Below are 26,288 nucleotides of genomic sequence, written 5' to 3' on the forward strand. Positions count from 1 at the left end.
TATATAGAAGCAATATTAGAACTGTTACTTACCCCCATAAATATAGCATTTTGCTTTGCAGGACTTAATAGTTTTCATAAAATCTTGATGGAGCTAACATACAAGTCAAAAAGGACAAACATGTACATATCGAAACACATACCTCATTAATATATGCGGTTGACGGTTCTCCTGTAAAAGTTAGTTGAGTGATCTCATAACAAGAAGGCATACATGAAAGCATTAAGCTTCCATCTTGGTAGCTTATGAATCAGCGCAGAAAGTAGTAAGTGAGAAGAGAAGGTTCTTTATAGTAGAAATCACTAAGCATTCTGCATCAGTCTTCAAGGTTAAAAAGGACAAATCCACTCTATCATGGGTGTGGTGAGGAATTTGAAGAATGGCATCATGTTCATGCAAAAAAGGACAAGCTTCTGAATATTGATGCTGCAGCTGCTAATTTTCCAATTTGTAGCAATTCATTATCAATCCCACTTTCTTCTTAAAGAATGTCAACCACCTGCTACATTAAGTATAAGACCGAATTTGTTGGCGTGTAACTCATATATTGGCACTACCACAGCATCAATATTACCAGGTTTGTAATATTTAGTAGTGCAGATAGCAAGGGCAGTGCATAAAAAAGCATCCAACCTGAACTGAAGCAAAGTGAAATGAATGCAAATGTGCAGGAAAGAGTTGCTCAAATTTATACGTGCACAATGATCATAATGCTTAATCCTCGAGTGTAAAACATACACAAAGAAACTTGCCACAAAAACTACAGCAACAAGGTCATATATCATTATCCCTGCATCTGCAAGGGCTAGACTAGCACATGATTTGACAACAGGAAGATCACTTGCAACCCATGTTACGAAGCTTATCAACAAATGGCAATATAAGAGTTTAGGGCATATCCATAGCCCATAAGAATTTTCGTCAGGATTATAAAGATTAAGCTTTCAGCACTCTACAATCATCTAGAGTATTATTAAATATCTATGATAACTTATTCACTAAAATCACCATGATTTGAAACATAACCAGTTGTAAAAAACTGAGAACCAAATTTATAAGAGAGGGCACAAGAAGGATCTAAAAAATAGACAGGTTAAGAAATGTGAGAAAATTTGAGAAATTTGATCAAGAAACTTACAAAAGAGTGTGGATAGAACCTATTGATAAACTAATTCACACAGTATAAAAAACTGAAAATCATCTGCTATGCTAGTGGATCATCATTTACAACCAAGTTTGGAAAATAACAACTGAGCAAAGTATTCTTGCTAATGTCAATATTTGTTTCTAATGAACCACTAGCCACATCCCAGCATAAGGGCTGAAAGAAAGCCACAGAAAAAAGAACCTCTACCAGAACGAATAACAGGCCAACTTGAAGCCTAATTAATAAATATCAATAGGAAGACTTAATGCCCCCAGATTCCAACACCAATGCAAAAACATCCACGGTCGTCTTGGGGAATGTTTCCAACATCATTGCACCTTCCAAAGCTTTATAAAGCATTGATGAAAACTCTTTGTGGTCGGATTCCTAAGGAAAGAGCGATCAAGAAATAGAATCATCTAAATTGGAGAAAAGAATTAAAAAGGAGATAAAAAGATTAGATCAAATATGTTATGGATAAAATCTAATAGCACCTCAAAAAATTCACACTTTTGGTCATCTCACATATCTGTCCTCGATCTGGAGTGGCAATGTTTGTATAGCTGACATTACTATTTAATCACCCAATGTCACTGTACATCATTGCTTTCTTACTTCTCTCGGCCCAAATCTAAAATATTCAAGACCAATTAAATGAGAACATGTAGAATAATCACAAAAAAATCTATCAGTGTTTGAAAGAAAATTTTACTAAAGAAAGCATAGGGATGTAAAATCTCAAAAATAGATATCAAGAAGAATATTTTAACACAGATGATATACTCACATAGACATGATGACCTTGGTCTTTTCGAAAGCCGCATAAGCAGATCAGAAGCAGAATTAACGGCACCTGTCCTGAAAACTGCAATTCACCAACGTTTGAGGATTCATTTCAATTCAGCACATCAAAATCCAAGAAATATCGATGTAAAAGAGGATATGAAGAATGAGCCATAAATTTTCTATAAGAATCCATCTTTCTTAGCTTTAGATGCCTAAATACTGTAAGAAAATCAATATATCGTGGTAGTAACAGGAATTGATGACACCCACTAAGCAACTATGGAAACTTCATTCTCTCTTTTATCATAAAGCATGAACATTCCAATTTTACATAAAAATAAGAAAGGAGCCCCAGAACCAAAGATAGAGAGCATACTGGCACAAGTAATTACAAAACACGAAGAAGAAAAACCACTTAACTACTCATTTTAATGCCCTTTTTCAAGAGTGCAATGAGGAAAACTAGCCTATTTCCAAACATAACACGCAGCTGGACATAACAAAACAGAGAATAAGAACAAAGACAAGCCCTTTAATGATGCAATAATTAAGCATACCCCATGAATGAACCACACTAACAGACAGAGAAACACAAAAGTATAAAGGAAATTTTTTTCTTAAGCATGATTATCAAAGAGTCAAGAGACAACTTACTAACATCTAAATGAAACACAAAGTTTTCAACTTTAAACCCAATTACCTATTACCATGATAAGATTAAACCCGAAAAGGAAAACCCAGAAACAAAAGATAAAAAAGATAATGAACAGAAACGTTTTGCGGCCATGTTTTTTCTTCTTCTTGTTTCTCCTCGACTCCTCTGTTTTAGTTTCAGTCACAGCTCCGCTCCATTTTCAAGTTTTCCAGATTTTATTGTTTCTGTTGCCAGGTCAAGACGCTGCGTTTTGAAGGCGAAAACCAATACTTAGTCCTACTTGTTTATTACTCCTCTAAACGGTGTCGTTGCAGTGATATTTCAGTACCTTTCTTTGATGACGCAATTACCCTTTCATTATCCTTTGTTTGGTTATGGAGAAACTGGGAGAAAAGAAGCCATAGTTTTGATGACGCAACTACAAAAAAGATCGCAGTTTTTGCTTTAGTTGTAACTTTTTATGCCAAGGTGGCTGCATGAACTCGGGTTCACTAAAATTATATTATCATAACTCATAAGGCATATCTTGCTTCAGTTGTTCACGCATGGAAGTGGAATCAAGCCAACAATCTTTGGCTGAGTTGATCTGCTTGAGTGAAAGTCTATTATTCAAGGCATAATTATGAGAAGATACAATTCTTACATTTTGAAATTGTAATCTCAGCATTATAACAATGAGACGAATGACAACAAGAAGAATCAGTTCCAACAAGTTTCAACCCTCATGAATACGCAATTGAAAAGAAAAAAAGAAACCAAGGATGTTTCAAAGTCATGTCAAGTAGCTAAATGAATAGGCAAAACAGAAGGAAAACTTCAATTAACTCTTTTTCTATTCCTTAAAGAAGTGCAGCTCTAAGGAAGAGGAGGCCCAGGCTCAAAGAGTGGAGGGCAGCAGCTTCTAAATACACCGCAACAACATAGGAACCACAAACTGCAAACAGAAAGGGAGCCAAGAAAATAAAGAAAGGAAATGTCAGATTTTACCCTGTTTTGTTTCTTCATGAACTGGAAATTAAGAACAGCTTACCAACATTCCAAAAACCCTCCACCGGGAGGAGCCGGAGCTAGCAGCGGTGCACTTGGAGGTGGAGGTGGATCCATTGCTGACTCTAACAGAAGTGATATAAGAACATGGAAAGAAGGCTTAAATCTGTGATTTTATTATATATGTTGATGAATCATACCATCCTTTCTCAAAGTCATACAACAACTACCGTTCAAAGAGAGATTTCAAGTCTGCAAAAGTAGACACCCAACTAACACATGACTCCTAACTGCTGTGAGACTTGCCAGACGTTCGAAACCTACAGCAGTTGACAAGAACCCATACGAGGAGATTATTGCCGTATTAAGCTGCTACACTGGATCTTCCAGATGGGAATGATTTAAAATGACCTTAAACATGATGCCATTCATGATTATTCTGTCAACTTGTACTGGTTAAGGATTTTTTTTTTTTTGGGTGTAATGGATTGAATGAGACAATTTAGACTTCAATATTGAATGTTTGATGCCAACTAACTGGTTAAAGCTCAAATGATGGAGCAACATAACAGCAACTTGAATTAGAACTGATTCTCCTGCGTGTCGAATTAGAGCATATATTGCTTAGCAACCGGGTAGTCCAACTCATCAACTGCTTTTGTGTGCATTACTGTATTGGCAATTACGTCCATGAGGAAAAAAAAAAGATTGGTGTGCCTATCATGTAGGGACCTCAGTTGATTTGAATTTTCAATTTTGTATAATTTTCTTTACAAACGCATGAAATGGTACTAAAGCAACCTGTTTGTGGCCTATTCTTCAAATACCCCCAACAAATAAAAAGTGGATATTTTCTCAAAAACCTACTCACTTCCTCTACGATGTCCTTTCTTACTAGTACACAGCAGAACAAAACCAAAATGCTAACTTGTGTGGAAAATATGTAAATCCAGTCAGTGGGATATCTAGTTTTTCTTAGGGGGACTTAACGTTTGCCATGTGGAACGATTCAAACCGAGGTTCTGTTAAGTCTACTGCTTCATCATCAGGGACACGCCAACTCCTAGCATTGGAACTCAGAAGAACCAACCTCTCCATACACTCAGCAGGAAGGGTATCTATTTGCTTCCCGACGATCCCAATACTATCCATACCTAATTGCAATGAGCTCTCGGCTGACTTAACAGACGTAGTTGGCATGTGCTCCTCTGTATCATATAAAGCCTTAATTACACTTTGATGTCTTTTTACAAGAGCTTCATTCTTCATGTTATGGGTGGATGACGTCTGCACAGTTAACAAAACAGGCAACATTATTGGGTTCATCTAAAAGGTAAGCAGACATGGGAGGCCCCCATATTATTAGGTTTTTTCCTTTTTATTTCAATGAATGAGACCAGTAGTTTTCATTGAATGGTACTACAGACCATTACTTATTTGAGTGTTGAGATTGATATGTGATAATCATAGACCAAAGGCGAATTAACTTCTAGACGAATTTAAAAACATTACCTGGAAAAAGTTTACAGGAATATTTCTTCTTTTAGATTTATCTGGAGCAATAGTTGAGAGGATTTGCACAACCTCACGCATCGTTGGGCGAGCATCAGGGTCCAACAACAAGCACTCCTTGGCTAGGTAAGCCATTATCTGCATCTCTTCTTCTGGGAAATTCCCTTCTAAACGTGGGTCAGGTAACTCTGAGGTCACTCGCTTACTATCCTTTAGACGAGGGGTAGCCTGAATGGGACAAAGTGTAGACAAATGTTTTACATCATCCATGTGCTTTAGCATTGCATGAAAAAAAAGGAGAAATTAGTAACCGCTGCTTAAATAACATGAAACAAGCTACTTTACCCATATGACAAGACTTTCTTCTTTATTTTTAGATTTAAGGATGGGTTGCCGACCAGTGATCAGTTCCAGGAGCACTACACCAAAACTGAAAACATCTGACATAAGTGAGGCTTTTCCAACAATTGCGTATTCCGGGGCAAAATAGCCAAAGGTGCCCTGCATTCTTGCTGGAGAACTGGAACAGCTGGGAAGTCCATCAGCTCTTAAACGTTTGGCCATACCAAGATCAGTTATCTGAACATGTTCAGTATTTATGTTAGAAATCAAAATGCACACAAATGTTCGAGAAATTAGTGTATGTTATCATTACAGTTTCAAGTTTACTCAATATGAGTTTATTTGTTTACTAATTTTCTCCAGACATTGCATAAAATATATTCTAGTCAATGCTATACTTTGTTCTTTTCCTCTTTCAAATTGAAGCTTAGTATTTGTAACAGGTGCCTATAAGTACTCATCCTTAGTTCCTTACTTTTGCTCTCCAGTTCTTGTCCAGCAGAATATTTGTGGATTTTACATCTCTATGCAAAATTCTTGGAGCAGCTGCTTCATGAAGATATTCCAAGCCCCTTGCAGCACCAATAGCAATTGCAACACGAGTTTCCCAGGTCACATTCTCCCCCAAAATCCCATCCAAACAATCCCTCAAATTACCGTTAGGCATGTATTCAAATACCAGCAGTCTCTCAGCATGTTTCCCACTGAATTCTAAACAGTAGCCTAGCAAGGGCACCACATGACAGTGATGTAGCCTTGACAACAGCTCAACCTAAGCAAAACAACACCGTAAATAACTTATTGTGCTTTTGAGAACAACATAAACATAAAATTTCTTGTTTTAAGAAAAAATGAGGAGAGTTGAGATTGTACCTCTGTTGAAAAGATGGAATCTGCATCAGGGCCTCCATGAGCTTTAAGTCGCTTGACTGCAACAATTCTTCCATCCTTGAGCTGGCCCCGATACACATAGCTATTTCCTCCGAGTCCTATTAGGTTGGAATTGGAGAACTTATTGGTTGCATTTTCCAGTTCAGAGTAGGCGAACTGGCAAATTGTTCCAAGTATAGTCTCTGGTTTGCTCCGACAAAGGAAAGAAGCCTTTTGAAAGCATCCTGGAAATCGACAACACGTCATGATGCCTTACATATCCCAACCAAGTTCAGGATGAAAATGAAGTATGCCAGGTTCACAAAGAAAATAAATCCAGAGAGCTAATAGGGCAAACAGTGGTTGAGAGTGTAATTGAATCACAATTAAAAGCAAATCAAGTTCATCCAAGAAAGGGAAGTTATAACATGTTAAAGCTTACATACCTGCAATCGGTTTAGTAGGAAAGCCAATGTCAACCTTAGTTTCTGACACCAAAGAAGTCTTATGACTTATTAAGTTGGTAGCACTATTGCAGCTAGTTTCTTTGTCTGACGAGAATATTGGCGGTTGGATAGGGCATTTTGGGCACTTGTCTTTACGATAGAAATAGCATGTTAACGAAACAAGAAATGCCAAAGTTGTGAGAATTACACATAGTAATAGAATAATCACAACAACTCTGTTAGCATAATGCTTTCTTGAAGCTGGTGCCTCAGGAAGAGACCCTGTCAAAAAATCCAATCAAGTGCCAGTAAATAAGTTCCCAATCCTTGATCTGAGCACTGGCCAATTTGTTTGAATAACATAGCCATTGTATCACAGATGAAAGAGTAAATATGCATTAATTACTTGCTAAAATAAAAGGAGGGAAAAATTAATGTTCAATAGTCATCTAAAGTTTGTTCTAAAAGCTCCCTCCACCAAAACTGGACAAAATCTGTATAGTTCATGGTATATACAGCAGCTGAACTATTGAATTCTTCAGAAATGCACATTTACATTTGGAGTTGGAAGAAAATACCAGCAGTGCAGTTGCAGGCGGTAAAACAGCTAGTATCATGATTGTCGACTGCTACTTTGGGGAATCCATCAGCAGCACACAAACATGTCCACCTATCTCCTCTTGGTTGAACTGCCAAAGAGGATGCAACAGGATTTGGTGTTTTAATACAAGAAGAAGGTGATAGTTCCATAAAAATGCTGGACATAACATGAAGCATGAAGCATCCTCAACCCAATATCCTCAAAAAATTACGCAATAATTTGGGTAGAATTGCAGCAAAAGGAGAGAAGAGGGTAAGGGGTGGCATATTATACCACAACAAAGTCTATTTGTCTAGCAAAATCCCATTTAAAACATTCTATGAACAGCCCCTATACATCATTTCAAAGGAAAGATTGAGGGATAGTTACTAACTAAATCCTACTTCAGGATCCACAGCCAATCATGAAAAGTGCGAATTTACTCAGGCTTGTTTAACCCATTACCCTTCTATCCTCTGTCAAAATGCTACTGCTTAGGAATTTTCATGAGACTGTCACTTCAACAAAACAAAGAGATATAGCACCTTCTATCAATTCCTAGCACCAGCAGAGTTGTTCTACCAAAAATAATATCAGCATACCTGGACTGCAATCACAGGATCTAGAACAGTTAGATGCAAGAACATAGCTCCGGTTTCCTTGATATAAAGAAGAGCATGTGCATGTCCAGTGGGTTATGCCTGATATATTAGAAATTTCATCTGCCATCAAATGATTACAAGGAAATTCAGCCAAGTAGCAATTATGTAAATAGCAAATAAACAATGAGAAGGATTTACTAGTCTTCAGGTCTGCAATTGCTTAAAAAAGTAGTAAAATTTGGTTGCCAACACATCTCCAAGCAAAAACCTATCAGTTAAGGTAGCCTTGGGCTGGAGGTTGGTAAGCCGGACTTCTAAGTGTAAGATATATCAAGCTAAGGTGCACCAAGAACCCAGTATTTCCAATGGTAATATGATATTATAACCAAAACAAAAGATAAAAGGGGAGAGAGAGAGAGAGATTTAAAGAGAGCTTTGTTCATACTAACCACAAAGACCTTGCCGAATCCAAATCAAGCTAATGACACAAGCAAGAGCAACTTCCACTTCAAGCTTCATTTATTCCAATCTGAACACTAAGCTGGAGAAAAAAATATCTAGTTATCTCTATGTTATAATTCCAGAATGAATGTCAGATACTGCTTCAACGAAGTATAAATTGACAACAGAATGCAAAGCAATGTAACTGAAAACAGAGGGTGGGGTGGGTATATCCGGATTTGAATTCTTAGTAGGAAAACTAAAACCAGAAAAATTGCTTTGCAACAAAGGCATGGGCAGATTCCGTTGTATTTACAAAAACCGTGCTAAAAGCAACAACTTGCTCAAGTTAGTCAAGTCTGTGTGAATCAAATGGTAGACTCCAGCTTCATGAGTCATCATGGTCATTCAAACAATCTAAATTCATGCAAAACCTTGATTTTTGCAGGAATATAATAATCTAACTATCAAATTGGATTCCCTGATGTATCACAGAAGGTATAACTGACATGAAATAATAAAATCAACAGCCAGATAAAACAATGAAAAGAAACAACTCCAGAATCATATCATAATACATTATACATATATAAACCTTCGTTAGGGGCCAGAAGGCAACTGTTCAAACTTCCCTGATATTAAATGCCACCAATCTGTAGAAAACAAATGAGAACCAAAAGTTTGAAAATTGATGTGACAAAGAAGAAGGACAATAATTGAATCAAATGATACCGTAAATTTCTATGGGGCTGGATATCCAAACAGAGATGACAAGTAAAGATGCTTTAGAGATTGAAAGATCATGATATAGCATTGGAATCTCAAACTAAGTAAAAATGGTGCCTCTACATTCATACCCTGACTCTATATGTGATGGCCAGAATATCAAAATTTCAAATAAATATAGCATGATAGGAACTGCTGAATTCATGGTTGGCCAACAAACATGTTAGGCTGCCAATTCTAATACTTTCAACCTTTCCACACAGCAGTCAAGCAAGCAAGTACAGAACAAGTAATACCATGATGAAATACACTCAATACCGGTATTCTCTACCAAAATTCTTTAACAAACTTCACAAAATTCATAAGCATCCATCTACAGTCCCGGAGACAGCAACACTGAAGTGAGGTAATGAAAATGCCGGCTACGCATAAGCGTCCAAATGCAAAAACATACAAGGCCTACCAAATTAGCAGCTGCCATTATAATATAGTTACTTCAAATATTAAATACACGTGGTCTACACTCTACAGAGCACTAATTGATTTTTCAAAATAATGGCATCAGAGACCTTACTCCCCACTCCAGCTGCAACTGCATTGATTGAGTAGAAATGACACCTACATGATTTGTTCCCAGACCTTCCAAACCATGAAACGAACATGCTATCTCATCCAAATTGGTTTTAAATAACCCAAGAAGTGAAAATTAAATTTCTTTTAGATAAAAATAATCACCAAACTAAAGAGAATTTACAAAAACTAGAATAAATAACTGGATGTTTAAGTTCAAGCCTGGTATTAGAAGGCAAAAGCCGAAGCAAAACAAGCGAGTATAACCTCCAGAGAGAAGCTCAAAAGAATGGATAATTGAGTATTCTTAAATGCTACCATACCAATCGAAATTAATAGTAATTAAGTTGAAAACCAAAAAAAAGTAGTGTTTGCAATGAAGAAGAGACATATAACAGCACATAAAAAATGGACAAAGACTGATGAGGTTTTGATAATGTAAAGCATTGAAAAAATAGAATAGAAACAGAAAACAAACCCATCAACCACCTCTCTGAAAGCTACCCATTTGCCAACATGAAAATGATTTCTCAACCATTTCAGGATAAATGGGTTCTTTGAAAAAATGAAAAAAAAAAAATTAGAGCTTTCCAATTCCAAGTTGCTAACGGTTAAAACAAAGAAAAGAACATGGCTTAGCTTCAATGTTCAAAGACATTTACTGGCAATTGCAGACTGCTATAGCATACGTTGGGGACTGTTAAAACGGCACTGTAAAGTTAGAACTTCAGTTCAACGTTGTTGTTTACCGCAATGTCCGACTTTTGTCTACTATCGCTGTCCCGATTTTGAGTCATTTGTGGGGCCTAAGTTGATATGAACCGTTGGATCAAAGAATGCCAATCATTACGATCCGACTGGATTTATAGGTAAACTAAACGGCATTAAATTAATAATACCATCAATTGGAATTACTTAAAAGAAGCAAAAACCAAAAGGTCAAAACAAATCACAAAAATTTGGCACACCTAAAACAATCTGCTTTGAGAATATAATGGCTTTATGTCACTGTTGGTTTCCTTTAGCGACAGAAAAACAAAAACCCACTTTTATTAATTCATGATTTACACATAATACTCTTAATTAAGAGCTTAATGAAACTAATTTTAATGAAATTTAAAGCTTTTTTTCAAACGTTTTACTTTGCTAGAGACAGTGGAAGAGATTTTTGCACTGAATACGAGGTGGCTCGTTTTTTTTGGTAATTTTTTGAATGGTTATTTCGTCACGTGGAAATCACATACAAAAGTGGGGCCATATGATTATTTTTCAGTCTTTTGACTGTTGACCGTAGGATGTAAATCAAAGGGCTGGGACTATATTCTTGATTAAAGGAGATGGTGATTGGTGAATTGTCTAACCTTTTTCTTGTTAACTTGGTATCATTTTTTTTTTTTTTGTATAAATAGAATAAGGAACATTTCATCGGTGATAAAATGATAATCGCCTCCGTTGGCAACTTGGGTATCCATTTTCTTGTCAATTTATTGCATAGGAGTGGATACTGTTTACTTTTTTCTTCTAAAACAGCCTGCAATTTGCATGCTTTTCTGTCTTAATCATGAACAAAATGAAATATTAAAAAGTTGGTTTTGATTTATTGGTGTCCAGCATGGAATTGAGTAGCCATCATTAATTCTGTGGTCCATGGCACCTCCAATTAAAGGAGGAATTTTTTGCACCGTTTTCAAAAGTTGGCTTAATGATTACTTTATTCCTTAATGATATTTTCTTCTTCAACATGGTTCACCATGAATTTTGGCTTTTAGAAATTTGAGAGAAAATCATGTGACCCCAGAGCAGTAACCTTGCAATAATTTGATGATGTTGGTCCTTTTCGAAAAGAATTCAGATTTTGTTAGCAGAAGAACTTGATAAGGAATCGAGTACAGAGTCAGCAATGAGTAGACTTTAGATTGGGACCAGAATTTGGAATCAAACAGAATTAATATTAATGCCAAGTTCATGTAATAATAAAGCATATGCTTTTGTTTTCCAGCAAATTCTCATTATTAGGCAAATTTTGGGAAAAAGAATCAAAAGCAGATATACCATATCATACATTTAAGTGAAGAATTCACCCCAACTATCCCACAATTACATGGCTATACCTTTTTGGAGAGGAAAAAAAAACATTGCTCCCGATGTACAATGCTCCATCATGTCTCAGATTCTCCTTTTTGTCGCCTTCATTTTATCTTCTTTCAAACCATTCATTTCAATTGTCTCCAATTTTTATTAATTTACATATCAGAACAAGAAAATATACCCACCATGTAAAAACACCTAGCCCCGTTTCTTTTACTCCAATTTATACCCCGCTTCCCAAGCCACAAAAATAAGAAACAAATATTTCACAAAACAAAAGGTTTGTGGATATAGAAATTGAATGTAGGGTGAGGAGAATATTTGAAGATTTCGTCAATGATTACCTTGGCTCCGGACGGGCTGGAAATGACTGAGCTTGTCGAAGCTTTCGTTGTGGAGGGTTCCCAAAGAACATGGTCTGAGAACGGGTCACCATGTCTGTCATGGTAGGAGTTTGGTAAGCTTGAACAAGGCTTGTACTATCGGTGGAATCACCTCGTGCAGTTGCTCTCTGCCACGAATGTGAGCTCAAACCAGACAACACGTAAGCCCTTCCAGATGATTCGTATATACAACGGTTTGCCATTCTTTCTTGCATCTCCTTTAGCTCAGCACATAGTGCAACACATAACCTGTCACCAGCCTGTGCACAAATGGTTTCTGATAAAGCCCTGCGACAACTCTCAAGGAGAGAGACAGCACCACTGAGATCACCATGTTCAGCAGCAGCTCTGGCCTCAGCCATAGCCTCTGCAGCGCGGAGCCTGTTTCGCTGCCTGTCTACTTCCATTGACACTACTGGTTGTCCAATTATTATTGTGGGCCTCTGGATCTTTACTTCATTGGCTTCTTCCAAAGACACCATTTCTTTTGATATGGGGTCTCTGTAAATACATCTAACTTTCAGCAATGACATCTCATCACTGGATTCATCAACTGGAACATTGACCGTCACCAAAAAATCTCTTTCTTCTTCAGCATACAAGTCTCCTACATCAATAGAACCTGCTTTTGCACCAGCTGTAATGCTGGTTCGATAACTCCCAGCCTTTATCAAATTAATTAGCAAATTTGGATGCACACACTCAACTTGAACACATGTCTCCTGCACTACCACACTTAAGAGCCCTCCAATGCATTGGGCAAAAGCATCTTGGATCACACCCTCAGCTTCTATGAAAGAATATGTACCCCCAGATATCTCAGAAATTGAATGCATTGAAGCAGCATCATGATCCGCACCAAACCCAAAGGCATGCACAGGGATATGGATACCTGCCCCACCATCTCGCTGAATTGAGATAGGAAGAAGTGATTTATAATCTTTCCTGGAACGAGCTCCACTAGGACTTGTGACAGTATAAGTGTCCTGCCCATCCGATAACAGTACGATGCTTCCAACCGGGTTCTTCCACTTTCGATCTACTATCACCTTGGCACCTTTCCTAAGTCCTTCAGCAATATTTGTCCCACCATTTGAAGTAAGAGAGTTAACAGCCTGCAATGCTTCCTGCCGTCCAGTCTCAGTCATCCGGCAAAGAGGAAAGAGGCGACGGGCTGTGGAGGAGAATGCTATAACAGAAAGCCGGTCAGAGGGCCCAAGATGCTGTATCACAAACCCCATAGCTCGTTTTAGCAACGCAAGCTTGGTACCCGCCATGCTGCCACTAACATCAAGAACAGTGACAAGGTCAACTGGGGCACGAGAATTTTGAGTCGTGGGGGAAAATATCATTTGATTTCTGCTATCTAGCCTTCCACTTGTATGGGGAGCCTTGAGATGGATTAATATGGCAAAGTTATTATGACAGGTAGCTCTTGGAACGGCCGAAACTTCAGGGTATGTTTTAACTTCTATTGCTCCAATAGAATTATTCTTAGAAGCATCCTTGACAAAGATATTTTCTTCCGTACTCTCAACCTGCTGATCTAGGACTTCATCATCATCAAAGGTTCCCGGCTCAGAGGCATGAAAAAGTGAAGAAATCTGCCTAGTCGAATCTAACCGAGAGGAAGCTAGCCTTCTTACGATAGTCATCCATGTATCATCCCGGGGCCAATCTGTTGGGTTGATTCTAGACCTTCCATTGGGAAGATCAGGAGCAGGGCACTGAAAGGGAATTTCCTTCCATTTTGCTCTGCAAACTGGACAAATCTGATTTCCATGTTTTACATTGGAAGTTATACAGTGAAAGTGGAAAGAATGGGAGCATTCTGCCATGAAAATAGCATGGCCTTGGCCTGGTTTCATTGCTGTCAGGCATATTGAACAGGTTCTCTGCAGTTTGGAAGGACAGGCAGGTAAGAAAATAATTCAAACAGGTCTGAAGTATAATACTAATAGGATAGCAACAGCAAAGGTTTAAAGCAATTGTTATATTATAGTATAGATTTTAAAAAAGAAGAAAAGGAGCAGGTTGCAATTCGTGGGCATCGTAGTTGGCATATAGCTTCTAGAAAAATTCTCGAGTCACATTTTCTAGTCTTAACAGATTTAATTACTGTACTTTGGTTCAAAACCATATCAAACACACTTGAAACTAAACATCTGACAATTAACTTTATATAGTATAATATATCTAGTGTTTCTGGAAAAATGTGAAATTTTCAAAGGTCCGTATAGTGCCCACCACTGACTCTTTCTATCACCATATAGAGCTCTACTATTGAGAAGCATGAAAAGAAGAAATAAAATGCAGCCTATTGATTTTAAATAGGGTTAACACAACAGTGAAATTGCTAAGAAACCAGAAAGGTATGTCAATGGTAAATAGTCAAAGAATTGTAAAGGACATATGAGGAATTCATCAAAAACCAAAGTGGCGACTTTAAAAAGTTAAGAATAATCAAACAAACCTCACACACTAATGATGAACCTTTCAACAAAATAACCCAAAAAAGAAGTAACAAAAATATTGCAAAGTTAAATATAAAGAAGAGGAAATGATGGCATTTTTATTTTTATTTTTCCATTTCCCATTATTCCTTTTTTCTTGCTGAAGCTTATTAGAGAAAAGCTCACAATCAACTGAAGCCTTCTGCAAAATTATCATCAAAAGGAGAGAGATGGAAATGTGTGTGGATAGTGCAGTTATACTGACCAGACAAAGCACTTTTCCATCAAGGTGAAATGTCTTAGGCCAAACAATCTTAAAAAAAACATCAAGGGATCGAATCCCAATTTTTCCCCCTCCCCTAGGCTCTGTCGCTTGAATGACAAAAAACAAAAAAAAAAAGAAAGAAAAGGAGTGAGAGAGAGTACAGCGTACAGTAGGATACTGTTATTCCTTTTCTAATAAGCCGAAGGACAATGGTCCCTGGGGGAAGTCCAGTTCATCCCCCCGTAAGGCCTCATGGGAGAGTTGAAAACAACACAACAACAAATACCCATCTTCAGAAATTTCAGAATCAGCACACTATCACATGGTCCCGCCCCCCCCCTACCCCACATGATAAGAAGAAGCCTTCAAAGTTGAAATCAGGTAAGAGTCAATAAAATAAATAGAAACTTGACAACATTAATAGTATTAGTTCTTCATATTAAATATTTTATGCCCACACTAACCTTCATAGTTCATACATTGAATCCAATTATTCAAAGATCAAGATTACATCAAAAGGCAAAAAATTAGGCAGGGAAGACAATTAACATTAACAGTAATTTTTTGTATAAAATAGTGAAAAAATAGAACCCTTTCACACAAATCCCACTATTATTCATTCAAGATGAACAAAAAAAATGAAGGGCTAGGTTAGTGAATTAAGAAAACCAAATAAGCTAATCACTGTTCACTGACGACCAGAATCTCCTCTAAGATCCAGCAAGGGAAAAAAAATTAGACCACCACAAAACCGATAATTGCAAATAAAAATAAAAATAACCAATTTGCAGCAGAACCAACTTCAGAAAATCTACAAAGGACAGGAGAAAATCCCAACTTTATCCTCATTCAGAAGTAAAAAAAAAAGGAGTTTGGTAAGAAAATGGAAAAAGGCAGACCTTGGAAGATTTTGGGCTAGATTTGGACACCCGGAGCTCGGAAGAGGAAGGGGTCGGAGTTGTGGGGCGGCACTCGTTGCCTGGAGGAGAAACTGGAGACAGAGGAACAGAATCTGAAGAAAACCTTGAAGGAACATTAGCAGCGGCATCATGATGATGCTTAATGAATGATGTTGTTGATGATGATGAAGGCAATGAATCTTCAAGCTTTTGATGAGGCACATACAAACACATGTTCAGGCCAAGAGCCAGCTTTGCTTTCCTCCATTTACTTGCCATCATAAAAAATAAAAAAAAAACACTTTGGATTTGGTTTCTTCAGCTTCAAGATCTATCCTTTGTAGTAAAAGCCAGTTCTTTTAGTTTTTCAGGATGTTGAAAAACCAGACATGTTAGGCAAGGGCAGCATTTTGATTGAAGACTAGTAAATCGATTGTTGCTGTAAGAAGGCAAAGGAAGGAAACATCTCTTTGAGGTTGTGAGCTGTAAATTCAAAAGGTCTGGAGTTAATGAATTTCAAGCGAGGTTAATTGAGCAAGAGAGAGAGGAAGCCAAGGGAAAGGAAGCTTTTGACCTTCAGAAATGCAATGGAGCTGTTAAAAAATAAGCCATTTTTGAAGTTCTGTTTTTGAGAATTTGCCCTTAACTTTTACTTTGTTTTCATCATTGCCACTGATGAGTAATGTCGGCCAGTTCATGCATCAATTTACCCCAAAAGAATGCTGCTTTGTCTTGGTTACTTTGAAGACAGATGATTAGTCAAAATCAAAACACATGCTCAGCCATCTCAAACTGTGTTTTGACCAATTGGTTCATTTCTGGAAAGCCAAACCCAACACTTCTCCTTGTCCAATGGTAGTGTTTTGTTTTTGTTGGTACAGTAGCACCAAGATGCAAAAATCGAGGCTTCCAATTCATCCATGCTTTTGACTTTGAAAATCAATTAAAATGCCTCGACATTCTTAATTTGAGTTTTATTATATACTAGATAGATAAATCAGATTTTCTTATAATTCCAAGAAAGTTCTATTTACATAATTTATGTGAATCTCAAGGAATACCAAAAACCATTAATATTTTTCTTTGCCTGTGTTTTGTATCAAGTATTTTTTTGCACTAAATTTTGTGAAAATTTCTTTTATAATGACACATTAATTGTTCTTAATTGAATTTTGTTTAGGGCATTTTTAGACTTTATAGAGTTTAATTTTCTCAATGCGTCAATTTATTTTACTCTTAAAATTCTCCTTACGAAGGGAAACGATTGATAAGAAAAAAAAAAAAAACTCTTTTTAATTGAATTATTATGACAAAAAAGTTATAATAAAAAAAAAACTAACTACGAGAAAGAATTTTTTTTTTTATATAATTACATTGAATAATTATAAAATTATAATAAAAAGAATCATTATTTATATGAATATACATTTTTCCAAGTAATCTAAGGCTAACCGACTCAATAATAGTTGGTAAGACGGACGGGAAGATGAAAGTCTTACCTAATAAATTTTCATCTTTTAAATACATTTAAAGTGGGTATAGATTTGGTCATCCTACTATTTAGACTAGACTTAGATTTGATCATTCTATTATTTATTTTGAATTTGATATGATTAGTATACTTTTATCATATAAAATATTAAAATATTTTTATTTTTATTATATTTTACATAAAAATTATATATTAAAATTTATGTTAATATAAAAATATAAAATATATATTTTTAATTTTATTAAATTTATATATAAATATTATTAAAATTTTAAATTATATTATTTTTATATTTATATCTTATTGATACCAAATATATTAACCCAAGCATTTTATTTGGCTAAAAAACTTGACCTTGTTACCTTCCTCATGTCCACCATAAAAACCCTTACTCCATTTTCTGTGTACCAAGAGGATTTGAACTAATATCTCATTTTTCGATCATAAAAGGCATGAAAATTAAGGAGTTAGGCCCTTAGTGTAACAATAATTTAACGAAATGACCAAATGTGTATCGAAAAGGCCATGAAAGAGATTTAAGGCTGGTTTCTTAATCGTTTTCATGCTTTGGGTTAGCCTGGCCTTAACACGTTCATGGGCTGACAATACATTACCTGGATCTTTTTGCACAATCAAGAACTTCGATTATGGGTCATTTTAATATAAGCGAACCTGCATATTTGGGCATTGAAGCACAACAGCCCAGATATATATGTTGCATTATTATGTTTGAATTTTTTGTCACCATCAATTATTAGATAGACGATGTGGATTTCAAGCGCAATAAACGGCCCAAGTAATGCATGTTGCCATCTGCTACATTTTAACATTTAGCATGACCAACCAAAACTGTCAAGGTCACCTGCTAACATGTATCAGCAGGATTTTTTTTTGCCAAATTTAGGAAAATTGTGACAAGGAACAGCTAGCTCATCGCTTACTCATTTCAGCTTTACTGTAAGACCAATATAAGCTCATCCGGCAAAGTCATGAATCATTTGACCTCCAAATTGCTGCCGAAGTTGATCGTCCTGCGGTTGGTATTGTTGCTGATGCTGTTGTGCAGTTTCTACACCATGCCTAAGTCCCAAAGTCAGTGACACATTTCCAAGCCCTCCCATCTCAATTCTGCTTTGCTGATACGGTGAAAAACCCATCAATGAACCCTCCATGCTTGTTGGGATGCGGAAATCCATCCTTGAATGTTTCTGATGATTCCAGTGTTCTACATCATGTACATCTCCTGCAATGCCAGCGACAAGCATATTAGAGCAAGCCAATTGCTTGTCAGACATTGCGTTTATACATGGCCTGTTGATAGATTGGTCTTCATTAGGCCGACTGGTACCTCCTTCACTAGTAGATTTTCCATCAGTTTTGCCCAAGTTCTGATTGCCTTCTGCCAAGCCTTTGCTTTCAAGCATGTGTATTTCTTCCACCATTGGTTTCCAAACCCTAACTCGTGCATTTATAAACCAGTTAGACACCTGCATTAACAAATCAAATTGTTGAGATCAGGAGAAGAGATCATTTTCGCAATAAATCATTGCAACTTAGTCATTTGCGAATTCTTGTCCAAATTAACAAGCATTATCATGCCACAGCATAAGATTGGAATTTGGAATCGTGCAGTTCCAGCTTTTAAATTGAACTTCAGGACTTTGGCGATCTTAAAATTAAAACAAGTTCCAAGGACAGATAATTCAACTCAAACAACTCAAAAAAATGTATAAAACATGGTCTACAAGCCATATCAACAGCCTAACGGTGCTACATTCTAATTCAATAACCCGAACAGTCTAAGACTAAATAATTAGACAACATACAGGAAGCATAGCCCACCTGATTTCGAGAAAGACCAGTTTGAGTGGCCAACATGTGCTTATCTGTGTCCGTGGGGTACCTATAAGAAAAGCAGATATAGAGAAATTCACACCAAATTACATATTTGAGAGGGAATACAAAAATAAAAAGAAGACTAAGAGACTTACGGATGAAGAAAATGCTCAAAGAGCCAAGCTCTGAGAATAGCCACTGATCGTTCTGGTAGTCCTCTCTGGGGCCTCCAGCCATGTTGTTGGGGTTCAAGGAAGCCCATGTTAACCCCACCAGATTTCTGACCCACATACTTTAGCCTAGACATATTTATATCACCTTTGCCACTGCTAGTACCGGTAGTTGGGGACAATAAGTCCTCCCCCAGGGCTCTAGATACGTGCCTGATCTGGTTTGTGATAGCATTCCTTAGGCACCGGAAGTTTCTTGCTACTGTCTTGAGAGCCAAGGAAATGTAGGGGGTGGCAGTGCTAAGACCAGCTACGGATTCAAAAGAAGAAACCACCATTTGCATCTGCTGATGATATAGCTTGTATCTTCTGCAAACCTTTCAATGGCACAGCACAGTCAGGTTCTCATAATAGTAAAATTATGCTAGCATTACTTAACAGTAAAATGATTAAATAAAATCAAAGGACAAAGAATAAAACACACACAGGCTCCTTTATGAAAATTGGGAAGATTCTACACAAAATTAATTTATCATGATGAGCATTGATGCTAATAGGATTAAGTCCAAGAACAATAATTAATGATTCAGAACAAAGAAAACATGATGGAAGTTATTGGAGAACAGCAGTTTCACAGTAGTATTCATTTTCTGATCAAACACATTGGCCAAGTTAGGAAAATCAATAGTAAAGCAGATCTAAATAACCTATTATTTAAACCTATGATGGGGCCTTCAGTCAATGCAAGAGGACAACTTATTGGGGTTAAACATTTTAATAAAGTAGCTTTGAAAGAGTGGTCTAAACTGTTAATTGAAATATAATTTGATTTGAAGGTATACAGAGATGAAGACTGCATTGATATCCAGCTATTAATTATTGCTTCAAAATTAGGAAGACATCCTTGGCATTTAGCGGCAAGCCTAAATCACAAAATGGGCCCTCTGGTTGCTGTTGTGTACTTTCTCTCAGCTAAACTCCAACTTGAAAGTTATTCAACGCTGGCTTACTTTAGTTGTTAATTTGATCCTTATAATGCAGTCTAACACAAGTAACAACAGTAGCACCAATCCCTAGATTAAACTGTTGGATATCAGATAAATTTCACTCATCATCAGTTCTTGAAGAACTTAATTTCCTATAGGAAAAGGTCATCGTAACTGAAAAAAAAAGACTAATTATCTTGCTAGAAAACACCCCAAAAATGAAAAACGAGTACAAAAAGTAATGTAGAACACATAAATACAATTCAAGGACAAGTATGAGGGTGTATCAAATCAATAATTCAGAGTTCTAATTCAACGAAGAATCACCAAAATTTCCCACAAACTGTAGTAGCTTTTCTTCCTCCTATTCTACTACCTGTCTTATCATTTTCCAAATACCAATTCTTATTGGTAAGTAGAAGCATGGCCGGATAACCCTTATAATGGCAGACATGAATATAACATGTTTGTTATTACAACTTTCAAAGTCATTACACATTTCTTTTTTGTACAGACATTGACACAGGTATAACCAAGCATGTATTTTGTACTGTATCCCTTCATATGAAAAATACATATCTAGCCGTGCTAATAATTTTGTGGCAAAAAAAAAAACAACCATGCTAATGATTTATTTGCTTAAACAAGATACACATGACTAAACATTAGTTATAAATAATAAAGATAATTGCTGAAACTTCAAAGTCATAAAACCCCACAACAATGCAAATCCATAGCCAGTACCAACAAAAAGTTCCATAACCAAACTGCATTGCTTGGGAGGTGGGGATCAAAATATATGTAATATGAGTAACTTTTACTGTAAAGGCCACATGCTATGCACAACCCTATCTGTATATGAAAAGACCATGCCTTGCTAGACAAAGTTTATAACCAATCCCAAGATGTAACTTGCTTGACTGGTAAAAAAGAGGAAAGAGAATTTTTTTTTTTTTATCACATCTCTGAAGAATGTGAATGCAATACAATTAAAAGAAAATAACTCATGCATTTGATAAAGTTTGAATAAAGGTGCATGTATGATATGAGGGAAGAACTTGGATGGGCTGGTTTTCTTTTCGGTGGCAAATGGTAATGCAGGTTGCATAGATGATAAATGGAACAAAAGAGATTCAAATTTCATAATAAAGAAAATTAGAAATCAAACAAATATGATAGGAAGAGACAAAATTTCATAATCTTAATGCCAGTGGGGTAGTCTCCACCAATAAATGGACTTCATAACTTGTCTCCAACAAATTGAAAGAGAGTATACATGCTGTTTACACAAATAATTAAAATTGTCACAAATGATTAATTTGGCTATTTTTGTGACCCATCCATAGAAATGAAATTAATCCTTCACCCAATTTCGGCTCCCTAAAATTCGATCCATTGCAATCTCTGCTCTTCACTACACCAATCCAAAACACGAGTATAATTTCAATTTCAATTACTAGTCAATGAAATTCTTTTCAGCCAGTCATCTAGGCTATTAAAGGATAATGATTTATTTGTGTTGATTTAGTTACCTCCATCTATCATTTCATTTGGCTTGTAAAATATTCAACCATGCTTTAAGGTTTCACCAATTTTTTACCTTTTTTATGAAAATTTTTGGACTCTAAAAAGAGACAAAAATAATCTAAGACTACTCCATTAGATTATCAGTTAAGTAATACTTTTTAGTTTCACTTTTGCATTCAAACACAAATAACACGCACACAGAACATAATTTTCAGTGGCCTATATAGGCATTACGATCAATAAAGACAAAGCTGTAAGGCCTTAATTAATGTTAAATGACTTCAAATAAAAATTAATGTTCATTGAAATGAGTTAATCTTTATTGAAAATTAATGCATATATGGTCCTTCATTAATGTTCATTGAAAATACACAAAAAAACTAAACGCATGATAATCTATAAATAAGAGGAGAGAAATAATGTAACCAACCTCCTCCTGCAGATATAAAAGCTTGGCCTTCTTTTGTTGGTACTCAGGCCTACAAGGTTCACCAGAGCAGCTCCCAATGCCAACATCAACTCTAATTTCGTTAGAACTGTAAAAGGTAGAGGACGGGGCCCCTGAATTATTTCCCTTATTAGCTCCAGCTTCCATATCAACTGCATTGGCAGCATCAGCTGAGGCTGAAGCACTGACCTCTCCGGAGATCCCTTCGGATGTTTCACAAACTTTAACAAGCTTTGAGTTGTTCATATGACAGAATTCATCCAATAGTTCTTGTGCTGGCTTCAAAAATCTTGAATTCTTTAGAATAGTTGCATATCCAGTAAATGGGCCAAGGGGGCCTGTATGTCGCTGAAGGTAAGTTGAAGTTCCACCCGAGTCTTGAAGGGGTTTTCCACTACTTTTACTAGTTACAGATGGTTTCTGCATCGAATAAAAATAACCAGGCTTTAAAGTTTTTGAATCTTGAGGTTCCTTAAATTCTCCAGGCTTAGAGTGAAAATCATCAGAACCATATTGATCCTCAGTGAATTGAGCTGCACCACAAATTTTTGGAGTGGGATTCGATGAAAGAGATAAAGATAGGCCTTGAGCAGTAGCATCACTCGCACCAGCCCTCAGTTCTTGGCTACTCTTGACTGCCAAAAACCCCAATTCACCACCCCACTGTTGACAATGCTCCACTAGTGGCTTATTCATCCAAGCACCAGTGTTATCAAAATGCAAAGAACTTGCTTGATTCCCACGGTAATCAATCAATGAACCACGGGAAGCTTCTCTGACATTTTGCTGTGCAAGAGAACCCACTTCCAGTCCCTGAGTGCCGATAGAAGCTGTAGTAACATCCTGGACAGCATTCTGATAAAGTGAAGGTGAAACAAAATGCAAATCCCCATAATGCTTTTTGTTCTCTTGGCTAGAAATTTCACTCCCTGGATTGGATAGAGTAGATAGAACATCTTGGTAGGCACTGTAATCAGACTTCAGATATTGAGTGGCTGCCGATACGTTGCTTTCCCTTGCATTATTTGACAAGACTTCCCCAACAAACATAGAGTTCTGATTGCTTTCCCTACCAGTCAATCCACTTGCATAACCCACCATCCAATCACAACTATGCTGTGAATCAAGACTCTTCCAGTTACCACAACCTTCTAGGTCACCGGAGACCCTAGATGAAGCATTGAGTTTGGATAAAATTGACAAGGACGTACCGGAAAACGAGGATTCCTCGGCAGGCATTTGCCTGTTTTGTTGAGCTGTTTGTAATTCTTCATGCAGCATTGCATCTCTTTGAGGTGGTAAAACATTAGAGCTTGTTGAGACATGGATGATTCCGGAAGAAATAAGAGATGGATCATATTGCAAATTAGCATTTCGAACTTGAACAAGATCTGGGTTTAGCCCCACATGGACAGAAGACCCTTGTTCCAAACTGTTTGGGAAGTCCTCCAAATGTTGAACCAGATTTGAGCTTTGCTGAACCCTCAGCTTATCTCGACGGCTTTGCTGTGCAACATGCGATTCAGGTCTAAACTTGCTCATATCCATAACCAAGATGACAGTTACTTCGATTTAACTAAGATAACACGGATCGCTTTGAGGAAGCTCTCAAGTCACTAGACAAGTTGATGAGGCCTTGCCTTGTACCCTTGCCAAAGATTTGCCTACCCCTTGAGTACCCATGCAACGCTTGCTTTCGAGAAGAAAACGACCCATTAATTCATCACGCTTAATATTCCATTCCAAGTTCAATATTGATCTGCGATAAAATCACAAGAAGAACGTGACATAGATACACCATATACTATAACAATTATCTACGGAGAGAGTCACATTTCAGACAAAAAACTAAGCTACCCAAGGAGGAGGAGAGAGAGAGCTTTGATGCACGACAAGAAGTACGCTCAAAATGAACAGAAATTCATGTGAAATTGAAAAAAATAGTGCAGACAAAGTTTTACGGACGAAGCAAAAACAATAAAAAAAAAGGACAAGGAAAGAGAAATCTATAGCTATAGAGCGAGCAAATTTACTTCACTTCTCACCCAATGTAATAGAACAACTTCACTTCTTGAAACACATGACTGCTGGTATTTCTTCACATGGAACCAACCAACCAAACAAAAACCTTAGCCTTCCCCAAATAGGAGAAAAAACAAGAAAACAAAGCAAACCCAGAGACCAGATCCAAGACGGAGGAGTTTAAGAAAAGCACAGTGATGAAAGCCAGCTATATTTGTTTTTCACAAAACGAGCTGAAGCCTACACCGCCAAACGTACATGTATATAGCAATCATAAGCTTCACGTACAACCTCTGAAAACCCTAATTTCTCAAAGCTGACGAACACTGGTTTCCCGTCAGTTTCAAGCTACTAAAAACACCAACTTTTTTAAAGCTTAGATCTAATAAAATAAGATCAAAATAAAGCTTTCTACTTTTTTATATCAAGTAACGTAATTTTTTTGTATGATTTTTGTAGAAATGCTTTATATGGAGCATTAAGAAAAAGGTTAAGGAATACTAATAATAATTTTTATATAAAAAAGAGAAATTCCTCAGGTGCCATGTTTCAGTGGAGGCCAGAAACTTAAAAAGGCTAAATCGACATCCACCAAGAAAAAAAAAAAAAAACAACAGCTAGCCTAACTTCATAGCAACTAAATTCTCTATAATATTTTATAACCAAAAAAACTATAATTTTTTATTCATAAAGTACGTTACCTCTTGAAAAAAACTCTTTTCTTTTTGCTCAAAAATGAAGGGAAATTTTCTCAGAGGTGGGGAATTTTCCGGCAAGAAATTGTTGAGTTGGATAAACGAGAAACCTTTAGAGAGGGACAATAATTGAGAAAAAAAATAGTGATAAATGGCCGTTAGCTTTGACGTTTAAGCACGGTTTTAAGCTTTGGAAAGTTGCAAGGGGACGTTGGATTTTAACGGCGGGAGGGTTGGAAAGGTCAAGCTCATCAATCTTCAAGAATTTAATTCTTATGTCCCCTCGTTGGGTCTCTTTGAACCTAATTTTTCCTGCGTGGGGGCAGGTTTAGAAGAAACAGCCTTGCTTAATCAGCTTATTTACCCAAAGTAATCATTGTTTTTGGAGTAGGATTTCACCTGCATACATATTTTTATTTTTTTTATTTTTATTAATGGAAATTTTTTGATTGAGTAACCTATTAGTATTATGATTATATACCTTGAGGGTTTTTACCGGAAAGCAAATAATAATGATTAATTAATTAATTAGGGATAAAAAAACTTGCATCCATGCAAGGCAAAACTCGAGTTGATATAAAAAGATGAAGAGGGTTAAAAGGAACAGCTTGTCACTAATCATTGAATGAGGAATATTGGACAAAGCTGCACTGTTCGGCAACTGCAGATTGCATCACCGATTTGTACATTTATATATATACACTCTAGAAATCTAACCCCCAAGGGAACATATATTAACCCTACTCATTTTGCTTAGAGGCTGGTAGAAATTAATAACAAATCCTGAGCCAGAACAGAACGTGGAAAAATAAAGTTAAAACTAAAGAGAAATTGCGAAAATTGAAAAAAGTAAGATACAAAGATATATATAACAAGGAAATTAACCATATACTCTAGCTGAATACTGATTAGTAGAAATTTCAACTTTCAACTATTTCTTTATATATATATATATATGTATATATTATATATTTAAAATGGAAGAAGAATAAAATTCATAATAGAAGTATATTAAAAATGGTAAAATAAAATTCATAATTGAATAAATCATAGATTAGTATATCAAAAATTTTCAATTCAATATTTTTCATCTCTCTATATATTCTTGCATGCATTTTAATTTCGTAGTTTTTCCTTTTGAAAAGTACGGACTTTATTCTTGTTAATCAAATCTTATATATGATACATAGATAAATTTAATAATTTAAAATATGATATATAATAGATCAAGAATATGATAAAAATAAAATATAAAAATAATATAATTTTAAATTTTAATAAAAATTATATATAAATTTATTAAAATTAAAAATATATTTTTTATATTAATATATTATAATACATAACTTTTACATAAAAT

The 26,288-nt window shown here is 36.1% G+C and overlaps 4 protein-coding genes across 15 annotated transcripts; all 4 read right to left on the reverse strand.

Moving 5' to 3' along the window:
• Positions 1-1,101: 1,101 nt before the first annotated feature.
• Positions 1,102-3,255, reverse strand: LOC149514783 (uncharacterized). Its single transcript, XM_089744255.1, has 6 exons — positions 3,132-3,255; positions 2,880-3,006; positions 2,634-2,779; positions 1,935-2,012; positions 1,642-1,778; positions 1,102-1,534 (listed from the first exon to the last, which is right to left on the reverse strand). Exons 1-5 carry the CDS (start codon positions 3,253-3,255, stop codon positions 1,759-1,761), a joined length of 495 nt encoding a protein of 164 aa, XP_089600381.1. The 3' UTR covers positions 1,102-1,534; positions 1,642-1,758.
• A 796-nt stretch (positions 3,256-4,051) lies between these two features.
• Positions 4,052-10,398, reverse strand: LOC111301465 (receptor-like serine/threonine-protein kinase NCRK). 8 transcript variants are annotated; one of them, XM_089744911.1, is made up of 12 exons: positions 9,664-9,752; positions 9,413-9,516; positions 8,947-9,021; positions 8,377-8,468; positions 7,928-8,047; positions 7,324-7,434; positions 6,746-7,027; positions 6,303-6,544; positions 5,905-6,201; positions 5,433-5,666; positions 5,088-5,315; positions 4,052-4,862 (listed from the first exon to the last, which is right to left on the reverse strand). In XM_089744911.1, the coding sequence occupies exons 4-12, from the start codon at positions 8,444-8,446 to the stop codon at positions 4,551-4,553; spliced, it is 1,896 nt and encodes a 631-aa protein (XP_089601037.1). In that variant the 5' UTR covers positions 8,447-8,468; positions 8,947-9,021; positions 9,413-9,516; positions 9,664-9,752; the 3' UTR covers positions 4,052-4,550. The 8 variants fall into 8 exon arrangements, with proteins under 8 accessions (XP_089601037.1, XP_089601035.1, XP_089601040.1 ...); XM_089744909.1 differs by lacking the exon at positions 9,413-9,516 and having other exon boundaries at positions 9,664-10,398; XM_089744914.1 differs by lacking the exon at positions 9,413-9,516 and having other exon boundaries at positions 6,746-6,895; positions 8,964-9,021; positions 9,664-10,314.
• Positions 10,399-11,632: 1,234 nt separating this feature from the next.
• LOC111301467 (E3 ubiquitin-protein ligase WAV3-like) lies at positions 11,633-16,658 on the reverse strand. The gene is made up of 2 exons (XM_022897144.2): positions 15,753-16,658; positions 11,633-14,030 (listed from the first exon to the last, which is right to left on the reverse strand). The coding sequence occupies exons 1-2, from the start codon at positions 16,032-16,034 to the stop codon at positions 12,093-12,095; spliced, it is 2,220 nt and encodes a 739-aa protein (XP_022752879.2). The 5' UTR covers positions 16,035-16,658; the 3' UTR covers positions 11,633-12,092.
• A 1,268-nt stretch (positions 16,659-17,926) lies between these two features.
• Positions 17,927-25,172, reverse strand: LOC111301468 (uncharacterized). 5 transcript variants are annotated; one of them, XM_089744918.1, is made up of 6 exons: positions 24,935-25,085; positions 22,194-23,970; positions 19,236-19,627; positions 19,087-19,147; positions 18,593-18,731; positions 17,927-18,487 (listed from the first exon to the last, which is right to left on the reverse strand). In XM_089744918.1, exons 2-6 carry the CDS (start codon positions 23,757-23,759, stop codon positions 18,219-18,221), a joined length of 2,427 nt encoding a protein of 808 aa, XP_089601044.1. In that variant the 5' UTR covers positions 23,760-23,970; positions 24,935-25,085; the 3' UTR covers positions 17,927-18,218. The 5 variants fall into 5 exon arrangements, with proteins under 5 accessions (XP_089601044.1, XP_022752883.2, XP_022752881.2 ...); XM_022897148.2 differs by lacking the exon at positions 24,935-25,085 and adding an exon at positions 24,257-24,668 and having other exon boundaries at positions 17,985-18,487; XM_022897146.2 differs by having other exon boundaries at positions 17,985-18,731; positions 24,935-25,172.
• Positions 25,173-26,288: the final 1,116 nt, after the last annotated feature.

This window comes from Durio zibethinus, chromosome 15 (genome assembly GCF_047325235.1).
Source record: "Durio zibethinus cultivar Kanyao isolate XHJ-2024 chromosome 15, ASM4732523v1, whole genome shotgun sequence".
NCBI lineage: Eukaryota > Viridiplantae > Streptophyta > Magnoliopsida > Malvales > Malvaceae > Durio > Durio zibethinus.

Excerpts from the sequence above, each read along its gene's own strand:
- LOC149514783 (XM_089744255.1), bottom strand. The coding sequence starts at position 3,255 with ATGCTGAGATTACAATTTCAAAATGTAAGAATTGTATCTTCTCATAAT. Across the intron at positions 2,013-2,633 it reads TAATCTTATCATGGTAATAG|TTTTCAGGACAGGTGCCGTT; the intron begins GTAATTGGGTTT and ends GGTGAATTGCAG. Across the intron at positions 1,779-1,934 it reads ACCAAGGTCATCATGTCTAT|ATTTGGGCCGAGAGAAGTAA; the intron begins GTGAGTATATCA and ends TGAATATTTTAG.
- LOC111301465 (XM_089744909.1), bottom strand. The coding sequence starts at position 8,446 with ATGAAGCTTGAAGTGGAAGTTGCTCTTGCTTGTGTCATTAGCTTGATT. Across the intron at positions 6,545-6,745 it reads TCCTACTAAACCGATTGCAG|GATGCTTTCAAAAGGCTTCT; the intron begins GTATGTAAGCTT and ends GTCGATTTCCAG. Across the intron at positions 4,863-5,087 it reads TTCCTGTAAACTTTTTCCAG|ACGTCATCCACCCATAACAT; the intron begins GTAATGTTTTTA and ends TTAACTGTGCAG.
- LOC111301467 (XM_022897144.2), bottom strand. The coding sequence starts at position 16,034 with ATGATGGCAAGTAAATGGAGGAAAGCAAAGCTGGCTCTTGGCCTGAAC. Across the intron at positions 14,031-15,752 it reads CTAGCCCAAAATCTTCCAAG|AGAACCTGTTCAATATGCCT; the intron begins GTCTGCCTTTTT and ends TCCAAACTGCAG.
- LOC111301468 (XM_022897146.2), bottom strand. The coding sequence starts at position 23,759 with ATGGATATGAGCAAGTTTAGACCTGAATCGCATGTTGCACAGCAAAGC. Across the intron at positions 19,148-19,235 it reads TTTGAGCATTTTCTTCATCC|GTACCCCACGGACACAGATA; the intron begins GTAAGTCTCTTA and ends CTTTTCTTATAG. Across the intron at positions 18,732-19,086 it reads CTGGTCTTTCTCGAAATCAG|GTGTCTAACTGGTTTATAAA; the intron begins GTGGGCTATGCT and ends TTGTTAATGCAG.